This window comes from Rhinolophus hipposideros (genome assembly GCF_964194185.1).
Source record: "Rhinolophus hipposideros genome assembly, chromosome: 3".
Taxonomy (NCBI): domain Eukaryota; kingdom Metazoa; phylum Chordata; class Mammalia; order Chiroptera; family Rhinolophidae; genus Rhinolophus; species Rhinolophus hipposideros.
This window is the reverse complement of record NC_138049.1, coordinates 104,990,978-105,005,794: the sequence shown is the minus strand read 5'-3', so window position 1 is coordinate 105,005,794 and position 14,817 is coordinate 104,990,978. Positions and strand designations below refer to the sequence as shown.

At 61.1% G+C, this 14,817-nt stretch overlaps 1 protein-coding gene across 1 annotated transcript in view; it reads left to right on the top strand.

Annotated features, from left to right (window-relative positions):
* ITPR3 (inositol 1,4,5-trisphosphate receptor type 3) overlaps positions 1 to 14,817 on the top strand; it is a 38,457-nt gene that overhangs the window by 20,153 nt on the left and 3,487 nt on the right. Inside the window, exons 27-53 of the mRNA XM_081045256.1 lie at positions 80 to 202; positions 282 to 482; positions 1,487 to 1,738; positions 2,034 to 2,159; positions 2,301 to 2,426; positions 3,633 to 3,753; positions 4,278 to 4,468; positions 5,082 to 5,230; positions 5,394 to 5,502; positions 5,627 to 5,717; positions 5,833 to 6,002; positions 7,203 to 7,377; positions 7,569 to 7,753; positions 7,968 to 8,168; positions 8,298 to 8,408; positions 8,873 to 8,968; positions 9,090 to 9,191; positions 9,277 to 9,363; positions 9,957 to 10,067; positions 10,165 to 10,357; positions 10,582 to 10,707; positions 11,110 to 11,282; positions 11,891 to 12,055; positions 12,716 to 12,908; positions 13,390 to 13,494; positions 13,582 to 13,709; positions 14,493 to 14,658. Coding sequence (XP_080901382.1) covers positions 80 to 202; positions 282 to 482; positions 1,487 to 1,738; positions 2,034 to 2,159; positions 2,301 to 2,426; positions 3,633 to 3,753; positions 4,278 to 4,468; positions 5,082 to 5,230; positions 5,394 to 5,502; positions 5,627 to 5,717; positions 5,833 to 6,002; positions 7,203 to 7,377; positions 7,569 to 7,753; positions 7,968 to 8,168; positions 8,298 to 8,408; positions 8,873 to 8,968; positions 9,090 to 9,191; positions 9,277 to 9,363; positions 9,957 to 10,067; positions 10,165 to 10,357; positions 10,582 to 10,707; positions 11,110 to 11,282; positions 11,891 to 12,055; positions 12,716 to 12,908; positions 13,390 to 13,494; positions 13,582 to 13,709; positions 14,493 to 14,658 — 3,976 coding nt within the window. The remainder of the gene's footprint in view (positions 1 to 79; positions 203 to 281; positions 483 to 1,486; positions 1,739 to 2,033; positions 2,160 to 2,300; positions 2,427 to 3,632; positions 3,754 to 4,277; positions 4,469 to 5,081; positions 5,231 to 5,393; positions 5,503 to 5,626; positions 5,718 to 5,832; positions 6,003 to 7,202; positions 7,378 to 7,568; positions 7,754 to 7,967; positions 8,169 to 8,297; positions 8,409 to 8,872; positions 8,969 to 9,089; positions 9,192 to 9,276; positions 9,364 to 9,956; positions 10,068 to 10,164; positions 10,358 to 10,581; positions 10,708 to 11,109; positions 11,283 to 11,890; positions 12,056 to 12,715; positions 12,909 to 13,389; positions 13,495 to 13,581; positions 13,710 to 14,492; positions 14,659 to 14,817) is intronic.

Genomic DNA, 14,817 nt, shown 5'->3' with positions numbered 1-14,817 from the left:
CAGCTTTCACCTTGAACCCAGGCCCTGGCCCCCCCTCACCCCTGTAGTGGGCCCAGCACCCTCTCCCCTCTGTGCCCAGGGCGATGCCAAGATGATGGAGATCCTGCGCTACACACACCAGTTCCTGCAGAAGTTCTGTGCGGGGAACCCCGGCAACCAGGCCCTGCTGCACAAGCACCTGCACCTCTTCCTCACGCCGGGGGTGAGGGCGCCGGGGTGGGGGCGCCGGGGTGGGGGGGACTGGGCCCAGACCCCTGTCTGACGGCCGCCCTGCCGCCCAGCTCCTGGAGGCGGAGACCATGCAGCACATCTTCCTGAACAACTACCAGCTGTGCTCCGAGGTCAGCGAGCCGGTGCTGCAGCACTTCGTGCACCTGCTGGCCACGCACGGGCGCCACGTGCAGTACCTGGACTTCCTGCACACGGTCATCAAGGCCGAGGGCAAGTACGTCAAGAAGTGCCAGGACATGATCATGACTGAGGTGAGGGCGGGGCCGAGGGCCCATGGGACTTGGGTGTTGGGCTCAGAGGGGGCCCCCGGGGGCCCAGACCCAGAGTTAGGGAAGCCAGACAGTGCGTCACGAAAGGATCACTGGGTGTGGAGGGGCCGCAGAGGGAGAACTAAGGTCAGGACGCAGGTCTCGGGAGCTCAGGCTGCAGCCTAACAGAAGGTCAGTGGGGCCCAGTAAAGCGAGGCACCCACTAGAACTCGGCTAACAGGCCTGCAAGATATCAAACATGCATTCCTTCCTTTCTCATCTATTGTCATTTATTTAAAAATCATGAAGCACCTGCTGTGTGCCAAGGACCATGTATACCTGGGCAAGTCAGTCGAGTATAAGCTTGGAGGGATGGGGGGACGTGGACCTTGTCCTTTGTGCTCATTGCCAGCACCCCAGGACCTGGCACATAGTAGGTACTCAGTAAACACCTGATAACTGAAGGCATGAAGGTGAAGGGCTGAGTCTAACTCCAGAACAGACGTGGTCTCTGCCCTGGAGCATCTTAAAGTGTGGGGTGGGCAGGGGGAGAAAGGAGCAAACACTAAAGTGAGAGGAGACACCGAGTACTGAAGTGCTATACAACGTTAATTATGCATTGCTATTATTATGTTACTGTGTATTACATAATCGCTGACAGGAGGGAGATGCAGTGTGTAAATGCTGTGGGAGCACAGAGGAGGGAGGAGATGAGCTGGGCAGGGCAGGATTATAAAGGGCTTCCTGGAGGAGGCGCCTCTGAGACAAGCCCAAGTAGAACTTTTTTCCTTGGGGAAGAGGGTGGACTTTTTGGGTCCAGGGTTCAGTATCTCTGTTGGCAGAAGGTCCCAAGGGCTAGGGAACCCCAAAAACTCAGTCGGGGGAGGTTTCCTGAGTGTCGGGTGAGGACAGGGGTCAGAGTGTCAATCTCCCTGGTAAGTTCAGGAGAAGCGGGCCCAGGCCCTGCTGCACTGAGGGGCTGACACGTGCCCCCCTGCTGCCCGCAGCTGACCAACGCAGGTGATGACGTGGTGGTGTTCTACAATGACAAGGCCTCGCTGGCCCACCTGCTAGACATGATGAAGGCCGCGCGGGAGGGCGTGGAGGACCACAGCCCGCTCATGTACCACATCTCTCTGGTGGACCTGCTAGCCGCCTGCGCGGAGGGCAAGAACGTCTACACCGAGATCAAGTGCACCTCCTTGCTGCCCCTGGAGGACGTCGTGTCGGTGGTGACACATGAGGACTGCATCACGGAGGTGGGCCTGCGTATCCTCAGGGGACACGGGACTGGGAGAGGTGGCTGGGGTTGGGGGAAGGCCTCAGGGGAGAGGGGTGCTAGAGCCAGCCCAAGCAGAGCAGTCTCAGGCCTGCGTGGAGGGGCAGGGAGAGGGAGGGAAAGGAAAGTGGGGAAGGGGACAGGGATGGGGAGCTCGGGGAGGGTGGTGGGGATGGGGCAGAGAACAAGGGGAGGCGGGAGGAATGGGTGAAGTGCGGAGGAGAGCTGGCTGGGCGGGCGTGCCTGTGCCCCTGACCCCCACCCCGATGGCCCAGGTGAAAATGGCCTACGTGAACTTCGTGAACCACTGCTACGTGGACACGGAGGTGGAGATGAAGGAAATCTACACCAGTAACCACATCTGGACACTGTTTGAGAGCTTCACCCTGGACATGGCTCGGGTGTGTCCTGTGGGGGTGGGGCCTGTGGGGGCCTGCGGCGGACTGTGGTGGCTGGGGGCCCGGGCAGCCTTCCGGGGGTGGGGGTGGGGATGGAGGGTCCGTGTGTTGGATGTCCCCAGGCATCGCTGTCTCCTACCCCAGGTCTGCAGTAAGCGGGAGAAGCGCCTGGCGGACCCCACCCTGGAGAAGTACGTGCTGACTGTCGTGCTGGATACCATCAACGCCTTCTTCAGCTCCCCGTTCTCGGAGAACAGCACCTCTCTACAGGTGAGCTGCTCCTGCCCAGGCAGCTTTTGTGTAGGGAAGGGGGAAAAGCGGAATATATACTCCTATTTGCTTGTCATGCAGAAAGATACAATGGGAGGGTATACGAGAGTATTAGGTGTCCATCCTGTGTCACAAATTACCCCAAAGTTTAGCAGTTGAAAACGATAAACACTTATTATCTCAGTTTCTGTGGTCAGCAGTTACAGTGGGAACTCTACCATAGAATAGGAATTCCTAAATTCACTGGGGTGGCAGGGGACGCCTGGCAGCACTTACTCACCAAAGACAAGGTGGGCATGCGCACCACAATGGCCACCAGAACCAAAGCAGTCGTCAGGGAGTCTGGTGCACGGAGAACTTGGGCGTTGATCACGGTGTCCCTAGAACTGAGATAAGTGGACAGCCTTCTAAAGACAGCCTTCCAGCTTAGAAGCAGAAAAGCTCCGGGCTGTGAGCAGAGGTTTGACTTGCCTCACTGAAAGACTCATAACCCCTCAGTCAATTCCCAGATGTCACAGCCCCAGAGCCCCTTGATGGAAAAGAGCCAGGTTCCCTTGAGGAAGGAGCCTGCTACACCACCTGAATCATACAGTAACTCTGGAAGGATACACAAGAAACCAATGAAAGGGATTCCCTTCAGGGGGAGAGCCTGGGAGTGGAGTGGGGGTGGTATGCTGAGAGTTGTCAAAAATGTTGAGTCCTACTCTACCAGCAAGGGTGGGTTTATTTTGCGGCGTGTGTTTGGGCCCTTGGACCTCTGTGGGACTGTGGGACTCTGGTAATTTGTATCCGCTTTCCCTGCCTCTCAGCCATAGGGCAGAATGTGGGACAGTGGGGATGATGAGGTAAGACTTCTCAAAGTACGCCTTTTGGTTTTTGAACCATGTAAGTAAATATATCACCTTTTCACAACATTAATTTATTTAAAAACATTTTTAAAGGAAGAAAAGGGTCAGCAGTAGGGCTGTAAGCCTCAGGCCTGGGCCTTGGGGAGTTCTCATAGAGCTGCCGTGGACAGTTGGGCAGGTTGTGCACTGCTGAGGAAAGGGGGTGTCTTTTTCCACCTGGCACAGAGGCACATGGTTGCAGTGGAGGCTCTGCCCCTCCACCCATGCCCATTCTCAGTGGGCCCTGTTCCCTGGGCCTGGGGCTGCCGGTGGTGGAGGGTGGGCCAGGCTGCAGCAGCAGGAGTGTTGCTTCTTGCAGACACACCAGACGATCGTGGTGCAGTTGCTGCAGTCCTCCACACGCCTGCTCGAGTGTCCGTGGCTGCAGCAGCAGCACAAGGGCTCCGTGGAGGCCTGCATCCGGACCCTCGCCATGGTGGGTGAGTGTGCCAGAGCCACTGGCTGGCTCCAAGCACCCCTCCCTTCCCTTCGCCACAGGGACGCATGCCCACACAAGAAGCATGTTATCCCTAAGCTCACCCATCATCTGCTCCCAGGTGGTTCTCAGTAAGTGCTTCTTGGTGTCTAACTAGAACCTTGGTGATCGAGAGAAGCTGTTTTCTCCCCTGAGTCAGTTCCCCGAAGGAGAATGTTGGGTGACATTCCCCCACCAGAGTTTTTTGTGCTTGCACATGGTCTCAGGCAGGAGGGGGGCCTGCAGTTTGTCACGGAGAGTTAGGGAAGGGGAGAGAGAGGGTGTAGGACAGGAGAGAAGAGGAGTCAGGGTGGGCCCAGGGTGGCATCAAAGAGGCAGAAACTTGCTCTTTTTACCTAAAAGGGAAGAGAGCACCTCAGTCCAAGTGGGGCCCCAGACCCTCGGCCTCGTTCACTTTGTCCAGCAGTACAGCCGCCCTGGTCGTGCTCCCCCGGCCGGTTTAGCCTCCGCACCCCTCTCCCTGCGCAGCCAAAGGCCGAGCCATCTCGCTGCCCATGGATCTGGATGCCCACATCAGCTTGCTGCTCAGCAGTGCTGTCAGCTGCGTGGCTGCTGCCCAGCGGAACGCTTCCAACTATAAGGCGGCCACACGGACCTTCCCCCGAGTCACCCCCACCGCCAACCAGTGGGACTACAAGAACATCATCGAGAAGCTGCAGGTGGGTGTGGGGTGTCCTCCACGGGAGCGGCCTTGGAAAGATGTGTACTGGAGGAACCACTCTTCCTGTGCTGCCCACATTCCCTGGGAAGGGGCTGGCCAGCTCTTCCCCTCCTCGGGGGCTGCTAAGTGTAGGCCCTGGGCAGGGGACTAAGGGGCATCATTCCAGGGGACCCAGGGGAACCCAGGGGTCCACAAGTGGGGTTGGTACTCATAAAGAAGGTCAGGACACCCTTCAATTCTGACATCATCTTTCTGTTTATGCAACACACTTCTGTCCACTGTCTTATTGGCCTGTAAAGGAAGTCTGGTGGCTTATTATCCCCATGTGGCAGGAGATAGGCCCAGAGAGGGCAAGGAGTTTGCCCAAGGTCACAGAGCTAGAGGAGGGGCTAGGAGAAAAACTAGGGCTTGCACTCTCAGCCAGGGGCTCTGAACAGACAGATGTTTGCTTTGTTCAGGGCAGTTCTGTGGGCCCAGGGTCCCTCAGATAGGTGCGGGGCAATCTGTGGGGCTGTTTGGTGCTGGGGGGAATGGCAGGCACGCGTTGGTCGTCTTTTGGGCCTGAGTGGCCTGTACCTCGCCCGGCGGTGACCCTGCCCTGCCCACCCCAGGACATCATCACGGCCCTGGAGGAGCGCCTGAGGCCCCTGGTGCAGGCTGAGCTGTCCGTGCTGGTGGACGTCCTGCACTGGCCTGAGCTGCTCTTCCTGGAGGGCAGTGAGGCCTACCAGCGCTGCGAGAGTGGGGGCTTCCTGTCCAAGTGAGTGGGACGGGTCGGGGCGTGGAGGGAGCCGGGGTGCAGCAGCCTGAGACAGGGAATGGCCCTGCAGGGAATGGCCGGCCCACAGGTCAGAGGGCGGGGGCAGTGGCCGCAGGGAGGCCGTGGGGGCTGTCCTGACGGGCCCCCTTTCCTCCCCGGCCAGGCTGATCCAGCACACCAAGGACCTCATGGAGTCGGAGGAGAAGCTGTGCGTCAAGGTGCTGCGGACCCTGCAGCAGATGTTGCTGAAGAAGAGCAAGTATGGGGACAGGGTGAGTGCCCAGGCCGGATGCCAGCGGGGCTGGCCAGGAGCTCCAGGGGCTCAGGGCCAGGACGGGCAGGCCAGTGTTACGTGGTGAAATGTACCAGTGTGGGGCCTCGCTCCCTCCCTCCCAGGGCAACCAGCTGCGCAAGATGCTGCTGCAAAACTACCTCCAGAACCGGAAGGCCAGCTCGCGGGGGGATCTTCCGGACCCTGTGGGCACTGGTCAGTACTGCCTCCCCCTGCCGTGTCTCTGGGTGGCCCATTGGCCCAGGACCTGGGCCCTCCCGCCCGCTCCCCCGCCCCAGAGCTCCCCCTCAAGAGACTCCCCCTACTCCAGGCCTGGACCAAGACTGGTCAGCAATTGCAGCCACCCAGTGCCGACTGGACAAGGAGGGGGCCACCAAGCTGGTGTGTGACCTCATCACCAGCACCAAGAACGAGAAGATCTTCCAGGAGAGCATCGGCCTGGCCATCCGCCTGCTGGACGGCGGCAACACCGAGATCCAGGTGTGGGGTGCTGGGGCTCGGCTCCTTGGGCGGGTGCCTCCGGCTCAGGAGGGGGGCGGTGCCAAGTTTCTGAGGCCCATCTTGCTTGGCTGCTGGGCTGGGTGCTGGCGGCCATTGCGAGTCTGGCTACCTGTGGGCGGCCCCACCTCCCACATCTGCCCCTTAAGTCATGTGGCCACTTTTCTATCCACGCACTCCCCCTTGGCCGCAGCCAGGCCTGAGCCTGCCTCCCACCTTGCTGTTCTCCATTATGTCCACCAGTCTTGCCGCTCAGCCTCTGCTCACACCTCCTTCCTCCTCCTCCTCTTAGTCTTTGTGCCCAATTAGAGGCCTACCTCCTCCAAAAGGCCCTCTGCTTGCTTCATCTCCTTCATTCCTTCCTTCCTTTCCGTAACTCTGCATCGAATGCCTTCTGTGTGCCTGGCAGTGTTATAGGTACTAAGAATTCAGCAGTGAAAAGAAGAGACAAAATCCAGGTTCTCTGGGCACTTACATCCTCGTGGGCACAACAGTCAATAGTGTAATCCCTGTGTAACGTGGACAGCATCTTAGTTGGGGGTCATTCAGGCAGGGTCTCAGGAAGTGCCGCGTGAGTGAGGGACATCTTAGACGGCGTGTTTGGGGAAGGCCCTTGGGGTGCACATGTGGGCAGTGGGCAGTGGGCAGGGCGAACTGGGCAGAGCAGGCAGCTGCCACGAAGGCCCTGACTACGGAGTGGTGGTGTGGCCGGAAGGGGATGGAGGACACGTGAGTGGTGCCCCCTGGGTCAGACAGGTGGCAGGCCGTCACGTGGCCTTGTGGGCACTGTGAGACATGGCTTTTCCTCGGTGCGATGGGGCCACTGCAGGGTTTCAAGCAGAGGAGGGACACGACTTAGATGTCAGAGGGACCCCTTGGTGCTGTGGGAACAGATGAAGGCCAAGGGCAAGCGCAGAAGGCGGTCAGGCGGCCCGTGCCAGCCTTCAGATCGCAGCACAGCAGTTACAGGCCCTGGCCCTCCACCGCCCCCACCTCAGCCTCAGCCCGGGGTGCGGGTGTGTCTCTGGCTTCCTCACCTCCGTCTGGTTTGCGCAAGTCTGGGGACCCATCTCTGCCCTCTCTTTGTCCCGCAGTGTAGAATGGAGGTCTTGGGTCTCACCCAGGGCTGCTTAGAGCTAAGCCCAGCTGAGGCTGCCCCCCCATATCACTATCCTCCCCCAGAAATCCTTCTACAACCTGATGACGAGTGACAAGAAGTCAGAGCGCTTCTTCAAAGTGCTGCATGACCGCATGAAGCGGGCCCAGCAGGAGACCAAGTCCACAGTGGCTGTCAACATGAGCGACCTGGGCAGCCAGCCCCGCGAGGACCGGGAGCCTGCAGACCCCACCACCAAAGGTCAGGGCCAGGGCCAGGAACGGGGGTACAGGGTGGGGGTGCTGGGTCCGGTCAGAGGGTACAGGGTGAGGGCATCACAGGGCAGGGATAAGGGCTTAGGACATAGAAGAGGGGGCTCAGAGTGGGAACATGGTGAGGGTGAGGGCCTGGCTACTCCAGCAGCCCCAGTCTCACCAGGCCTTGCCCTGCAGGCCGAGTGGCCTCCTTCTCAATGCCGAGCTCCTCGTCCCGCTATTGGCCGGGCCCCAGCCTGCGCAGGGGACACGAGGTGGGCGAGCGTGTGCAGAGCAATGAGATGGGCGTGTCCGTGCTCATCATGCAGCCCATCCTGCGCTTTCTGCAGCTGCTGTGTGAGAACCACAACCGGGACCTGCAGGTGAGCGCCTCCTACAGCCCGCCCCTTCCCCTGCCCTCCAACCCCTGTCCTCCGGCTGTGCACTGAAGCTCTGGGCCTTCCTCCGGCCTGCGCACGGCTGCTCTGTGGCTGGTGATGTCCTCACCCCTGCAGCATGCAGGATCGCGGTCCCCCGCGGGCCTTTCCCTGCCTGCTGGAGCCGTGCCACCCCCCCCCCCCCATCTGTGCTCCGCAGAACTTCCTGCGCTGTCAGAACAACAAGACCAACTACAACCTGGTGTGCGAGACGCTGCAGTTCCTGGACATCATGTGCGGCAGCACCACGGGGGGCCTGGGGCTGCTGGGGCTCTACATCAACGAGGACAACGTGGGCCTCGTCATCCAGACCCTGGAGACCCTCACCGAGTACTGCCAGGGCCCCTGCCATGAGAACCAGGTGAGCTGTCGGGGTATGAGTGGCAGCCGGGTGGGAGGATGGAGCAGGCTGGGCAGGCCAGAGACTGAGGCCTCTGGCTGCCACAGTCCTGAGGGCCCGGGCCCTGTGTCCCCCCCACTGCTCCTGTAGACCTGCATCGTGACGCACGAGTCCAATGGCATAGACATCATCACTGCACTGATTCTCAATGACATCAGTCCCCTGTGCAAGTACCGTATGGATCTGGTGCTGCAACTCAAGGTGGGGCCCGCGGCCGCCCCTGTGAGTGTGCATGTGGTGTGTGTGCACATATGTGACGTGTCGAGTGTGCATATTGGTATGTGTGCAAGCATGTGATATGTGCAGGTTGCATGCAGGTGTGTAATGTGTGCCGATGTGTAGTATGTGTTTTTATGTACACCCGAGTGAACGTGTGAGCAAGCATGCTGGATGTACACTTAGGCTAGAAGCAAACATAGTGTCAGTGTATCCGAGGGGCTCCTGTGTGTGTCTGTTCTCTGGTTGGGCCTGGGGGGTGCGCGCCTGCCACAGGGTGGGGTGAAGGTGGCGTTGTTGGAGGCCTGGATATGCAGGACACTGCTTAGCAAGCCCTGGGGGTTGGTGGGGAGTGGGGAGGCCAGGAGAAGCCGTTATGGAGAACTGAGCGGAGGAGGTTGTGGGGGGTGCTGGGGTCCTCAGACTGGCCTGTGTCCCCTGCACCCCAGGACAATGCCTCCAAGCTGCTCCTGGCCCTGATGGAGAGCCGGCACGACAGTGAGAACGCCGAGCGCATCCTGATTAGCCTGCGGCCCCAGGAGCTTGTGAGTGTGGGTCGGTGGGCAGGTGGGCCGGTCACTGTTGGGGTGTGTGGGCGTGGGGGTTAGGGCCCAGCCCGCCCTATGCCCCAAGAAGAGGGCATTCGAACAGGCACTGGCCCACTAGGTGGACGTCATCAAGAAGGCCTACCTGCAGGAGGAGGAGCGTGAGAACTCCGAGGTGAGCCCGCGCGAAGTGGGCCATAACATGTACATCCTGGCGCTGCAGGTACCAGCCCCTCCCGTGGCCCTGCCCCTGGCGATCGTGTCCCCCAGCAATAACGCTGCGGTGACTGGCACTGTCCTCTCCTCAGCTCTCCAGGCACAACAAACACCTGCAGCACCTGCTGAAGCCTGTGAAGCGCATCCAAGAAGAGGAGGCTGAGGGCATCTCTTCCATGGTGGGGGCCCCTGGCAGGGCTGGGCATGAGGGCGGGGCTTGGGCCGAGGGGCGTGGCTGGGCGGGAGAGTGGGTGGGCAGTTATCTGGGTGAGGCTGGGAATTGAGGGCGGGGCTATGACCCGAGGTCAGGGATGAGGGCGGAGCTGAGACCTGAGGATGCCGCCGGGGGTGAGATGGGGCGGGGCCAGGAACTCGGGGCGGAGCTGCGGCTCGGGGGCGTGGTCTGGATCTGCAGAGCGAGGATCGGAGCCGAGCCGAGGTAGAATTGCGGGGCAGGGCTCCGGACGGCCTGTGGCCAGGGGTGAAACCGGGCCTTAGAAGAGGGAGCAGTGCTGGGGTGGGTCTGCGCGGCTCTGGAAGCCCGGAGCAGGCCTTACGGCGCACCTGCGCAGGGCTGCCAAGGGCGCTGAGTGTCCTATAGGATTCTGTGGGCATGGCTCTCCCACTCCCTCCGACCTCTTTGGGGCCGAGTCCTAGTTGGGCTGGATCTGGTCTGACTTGCAGGTCACACACTAGGCTTTAGTCAGAGCTGGGCTCAGTCCTCGTGGTGGGGGGCTCCCAGGCCTGACCTCAGCCCCCTCCCCACCCCCAGCTCAGCCTCAACAACAAGCAGCTGTCGCAGATGCTCAAGTCCTCGGCGCCTGCGCAGGAGGAGGAGGAGGACCCTCTGGCCTACTACGAGAACCACACGTCCCAGATTGAGGTGGGGCCTGAGGCAGTAGGGGCACAGGGAGCGAGGGCCGGGAAGTCGGCCTCGTGGCCTTGGCCCCAGTGTGCCACATGCCTGTGTGTGTGCGCAGATCGTCCGGCAGGACCGCAGCATGGAGCAGATCGTCTTCCCGGTGCCCGGCATCTGCCAGTTCCTGACGGAGGAGACCAAGCACCGGCTCTTCACCACCACAGAGCAGGACGAGCAGGGCAGCAAAGTGAGCGACTTCTTCGACCAGTCCTCCTTCCTGCACAACGAGATGGAGTGGCAGCGCAAGCTCCGCAGTGAGGACCCCGGCAGGGGGGGAGGGCAGGGCTGGGCCTGGAGCAGCTCCCTGATGCCCCTGAGGCCTCCCCCGCCTGCTGGTGGGTGCCTCACGCCCGTCCCTAAGAGGGCTCCAGTCCTGAAGTGGGGCCTGGGGCTTGTGGGGGCAGTGGGCCCAGTGCGGTGGGCAGACGTGTTAGTCAGGGCCGCCCTTACAGCAGCCCGCGACCCCCTCCTCCCGCAGGCATGCCACTGATCTACTGGTTCTCCCGCCGCATGACCCTGTGGGGCAGCATCTCCTTCAACCTGGCGGTGTTTATCAACATCATCATCGCCTTCTTCTACCCCTATGTGGAGGGCGCGTCCACAGGTCAGGACACAGGGACTCACAGCCCACAGTCCCCCTCCCCGGGTTCGGGCAGAGCTGTGGGGCCGGCCAGTCTCTGAGAGGGCCAGAGGCAGAGTGGGGAGAAGCCACCCCTACACTGCCCCCTGGGCTCCACGAGACACAGGTGTGGTCCAATAGGACAGACGGGGTCCTTCCCTCTGGAGACAGGGCTTGCATGTGCAGACACACGAGCGAGACCAGATGGGTGGTAGCAGCTGGACAGCAGCTCCTGCCTTAGGCCTGGAGGTGCAGGGGTGGCAGGGGCCCTAACCCAGGTGACCAGGCCCTTGACAGGGAAGGCTGCAGGAAAACATGGCTTCTTGGGATCTGCTGGGGTGTGGTGGGCTTGAGCAAGCTGTGCTGAGCCCCACTGCCTGGCCTCAGGAGTGCTGGACTCCCCACTCATCTCGCTGCTTTTCTGGATCCTCATCTGCTTCTCGGTCGCCGCCCTGTTCACCAAGCGCTACAGCGTCCGGCCCCTCATTGTCGCGCTCATCCTGCGCTCCATCTACTACCTGGGCATTGGGCCCACGCTCAACATCCTGGGTGCCCTCAACGTGAGTGCCAGGGAGCCCCCCAAACCTCTCACATGGTGGCCAGGCAGCCACTGCTCTGCCCATCTCCTTGTCCTGGGCTTGGGGGACCGTCAGTGGGGACCCCTCTGGGCCTCGTCTGCCCCCCTGGACAGCCTGGGGCGGCTGGCACTGGGATCCAGCAGCCAGGATCGCTCTGGAAGCCCATCTTCAGGGCTGCTGTGCACACGGTGTCGGTTGTGCACTGTTCCCACTGGGCAGCAAGGACTTGTGTGTCATGACAGTTTCCTGACAGAAGTAAAGTGCCTTGACAAAGGGGGGCGCCTTTTCCTAACTCAGTCACTGTAAAGGCTAAGGGTGGTCTTCTCCAGCCCATCCTCCTTTACTTGTGTCTCCTGTTCTTCCTGGGCCAGGGGAACCTAAGCAACTACTCTATTCTAGTCCCAGGAGCCCAGATGCTCTTCTGGGAGGATTTCCATTAACGCTGTGTCTGCCGGGCTGCGCAGGACCTGCTTGGGTCCACTCCATGGAAGGCCTGGCCTCTGAGCAGGGTGCTGGGTGGGCAGGGAGGCAGGGGGTGGTGATTCAGGATGGGCAGGGTCCTGACTTCCGTGCCCTGCACTTACCCCCAGCTGACCAACAAGATCGTGTTCGTGGTGAGCTTCGTGGGCAACCGTGGTACCTTCATCCGGGGCTACAAGGCCATGGTCATGGACATGGAATTCCTTTACCATGTGGGCTACATCCTGACGAGTGTCCTGGGCCTCTTTGCCCATGAGCTCTTCTACAGTATCCTGGTGAGACCTGCTGGGGCTGGGCTGGGCACGGCAGGGGGCAGGGGCAGTTGGGGCATCTGGTGAGTTGCTGGTGGTTTCACAGCACCAGTGTCTGCCCAGTCGTCTTGCTGCTGGGCTGGCAGGAGTGGATTTCCAGAGTCCTCCTCTGCCTGACCTGCCTGGCCTGCAAGGCCCTCACGGCCACTCCCAGCCCCCAGCTGACCTCTCTGCCCTGTATGGTGCTGGTGTAAGCCTGGACTCAGGAGCCAGACCTCCTAGCTTGGCCACTACTAGCTATGTGGTTTTGGGCAAGTTTCTTCACTGTGCTGTGCCTCAGTTTCCCCATCTGTAAAACAGGGATAATCGACAGCGCCTACCTTCTAAAATAATTGTGGTTGAAATGAGCTGAAGCACAGAAGTCACACAGAGTATGTCCTGTAGCAAGTACAATATAAGAGTTGGCCGTCCCTCTCCCTCTGTGTGGTATCCGCCTGTCCCTGGACCCCTCCGTTTCCTGGGCTTAGAACTCCAGGTTCCTTCGAGAAGCACCCCCGCTCCCCCCAGGTCCACTGACCTGGCTATGCTCCTGCTCCGGCGGAGGCTGTGGGGACCACTGGCAGCTGGGCAGCCCTGGTTCCAGCAGTGTCCCCAGCCCCTCAAGGCCCCATCCCCACCCTGCAGCTCTTTGACCTTATCTACCGTGAGGAGACACTGTTCAACGTCATCAAGAGCGTGACTCGAAATGGCCGCTCCATCCTGCTGACTGCCCTGTTGGCCCTCATCCTCGTCTACCTCTTCTCCATCGTCGGCTTCCTCTTCCTCAAGGATGACTTCATCCTCGAGGTTGACCGGCTGCCCAGCAACCACTCCAAAGGTCTGGGGCCCCTCTCCTGGGGGTGTGGGGTGAGAGGACCTGCACAGGTGACTGATGGCAGGACCAGGGCATGGGAGTGCTCATCCCTGCAGGCCCCTGCCTCAGTTTCTCATCCTGGGTTCTGGGAGGGCTAGCTCACCCCCATCTGCCTCCCTTCCCTGGGACAGACTGAGGGGTGGGAGAGCCTTGGGTCTCCGGCTCCCTAAGGAGACGCTTGCAGACCTTGTTATTCATGTTAGACTCAGACTTTGCAGGGGCTGCCCATGTGGCAGATTTGGGGGTGCAGAACCCCCTTTCCTGCCCTTAGCGTACAACTCAGCTGGGACAGGGCATGAAGACCCTTCACTTGTAGCCAGACAGAGTGGGGAGCTGGCAGGACCAGGAAAGGCTTCCTGGAGGATGTGATGCGGGGGACAGAACCAGGGGGAGGATAAGGCCAGGTACTTAGACCTCCCTGTGACCGTGTCTATGTCCCCTCCAGTCAGCCCCCTGGGGATGCCACATGGAGCTGCCACATTCATGGGCACATGCAGCAGGGAAGAGATAGATTGTGTCTCGGGGGCCTTGGTGCCGGAGGTTCTGGAAGGTGAGGGCAGTGTCTTTGGGAGTTTGGGTGGGGTGGGGGCGGAGGCAGGTGGCCTGGTCTGGGTATGAGCACGTCCTCCGCTGACAGAGGACGAGGAGCTGGACAGCACGGAACGGGCCTGCGACACCCTCCTGATGTGCATTGTCACTGTCATGAACCACGGGCTGCGCAATGGTGGTGGCGTGGGCGACATTCTCCGCAAGCCGTCCAAAGATGTGAGCACCCTGGCCCCTCCCAGGTCCACGCGGCCCGAGCCCTGGCCCCGCCGGGTCACGGCCGGCACGGCAGCTTGGCCCCTCAGTCTTCAGTGTTAGAAGCCCCCGTCCCCCCATTTGTATCCCCCTTTCCCTGCTTTCCCACCTGGTCAGTGTACAGTTATGGTGTCACTGCCCATCCCCACCCCAAGCTGCTCAGGCACCCCACCAGCGCACTGTGGGTGCTCTAAGGAAAGGCCTTGGTAACAGCTTTGCCCAGGCCGGGTAAGGTGTGAGTCTGGTGGGCAGTTCCCTGGGCCACACTGGCTTCATGTGCGAGGCGGAGCCCGCAGGAGGGGAGGCAGGGTGGGAGCGGAGCCGGCTTCATTAGGAGGCCTCAGGATTTGGCTTGGGCAGCCCAGCCTTCCCAGAACAGCAGTCTGTCCCCAGTCCCATGGGGGCGAGAAGCCACCTCCCTCAGACAGGAGTCCTGAGGGTGGGGCAGGAGTTCAACGCCGGGCTCTTCTAAGCAGACGTTAGGGCCCGGCACACGCCTTGCCCTGGAGCCCTAGCTCATTCTGCAGGGCCTTGTCCCGGCTGGCATCTTTTCCGAGCCCGCTGTTTCCTAATCCACATTTGGGGGCGCGATTCTCGCTCCATGGAGTGAGGCTGGGTGTACTGTGCCATCCCCAGGGCCCCGGGAGCCTTCGGCTCTGGGCTGGGCCCTCTGTCCCGGCCCTGTCCCCCGAGTCCTGTCTGCCTGTGAGCGGGGGCCAGCTGGGCCGCTCCCTGCTTTGCCCGCAGGAGTCGCTCTTCCCGGCCCGCGTGGTCTACGACCTCCTGTTCTTCTTCATCGTCATCATCATTGTGCTGAACCTCATCTTTGGGGTCATCATCGACACCTTCGCGGACCTGCGCAGCGAGAAGCAGAAGAAGGAAGAGATTCTGAAGACCACGTGCTTCATCTGTGGTGAGGCCTGCTTCCTGCCCGGCAGAGGCCGCGTGGCCGGGCCTGTGGGCCAGCGGCAGCCCCAGTGTGGCTCCTCCCTGGTTCCTGCGGCCACGGGGAACCTGCCCGGCGGCTGATGGCTTGATGGCTGTTCGCTCATCCCAGGATTGGGGACCACCC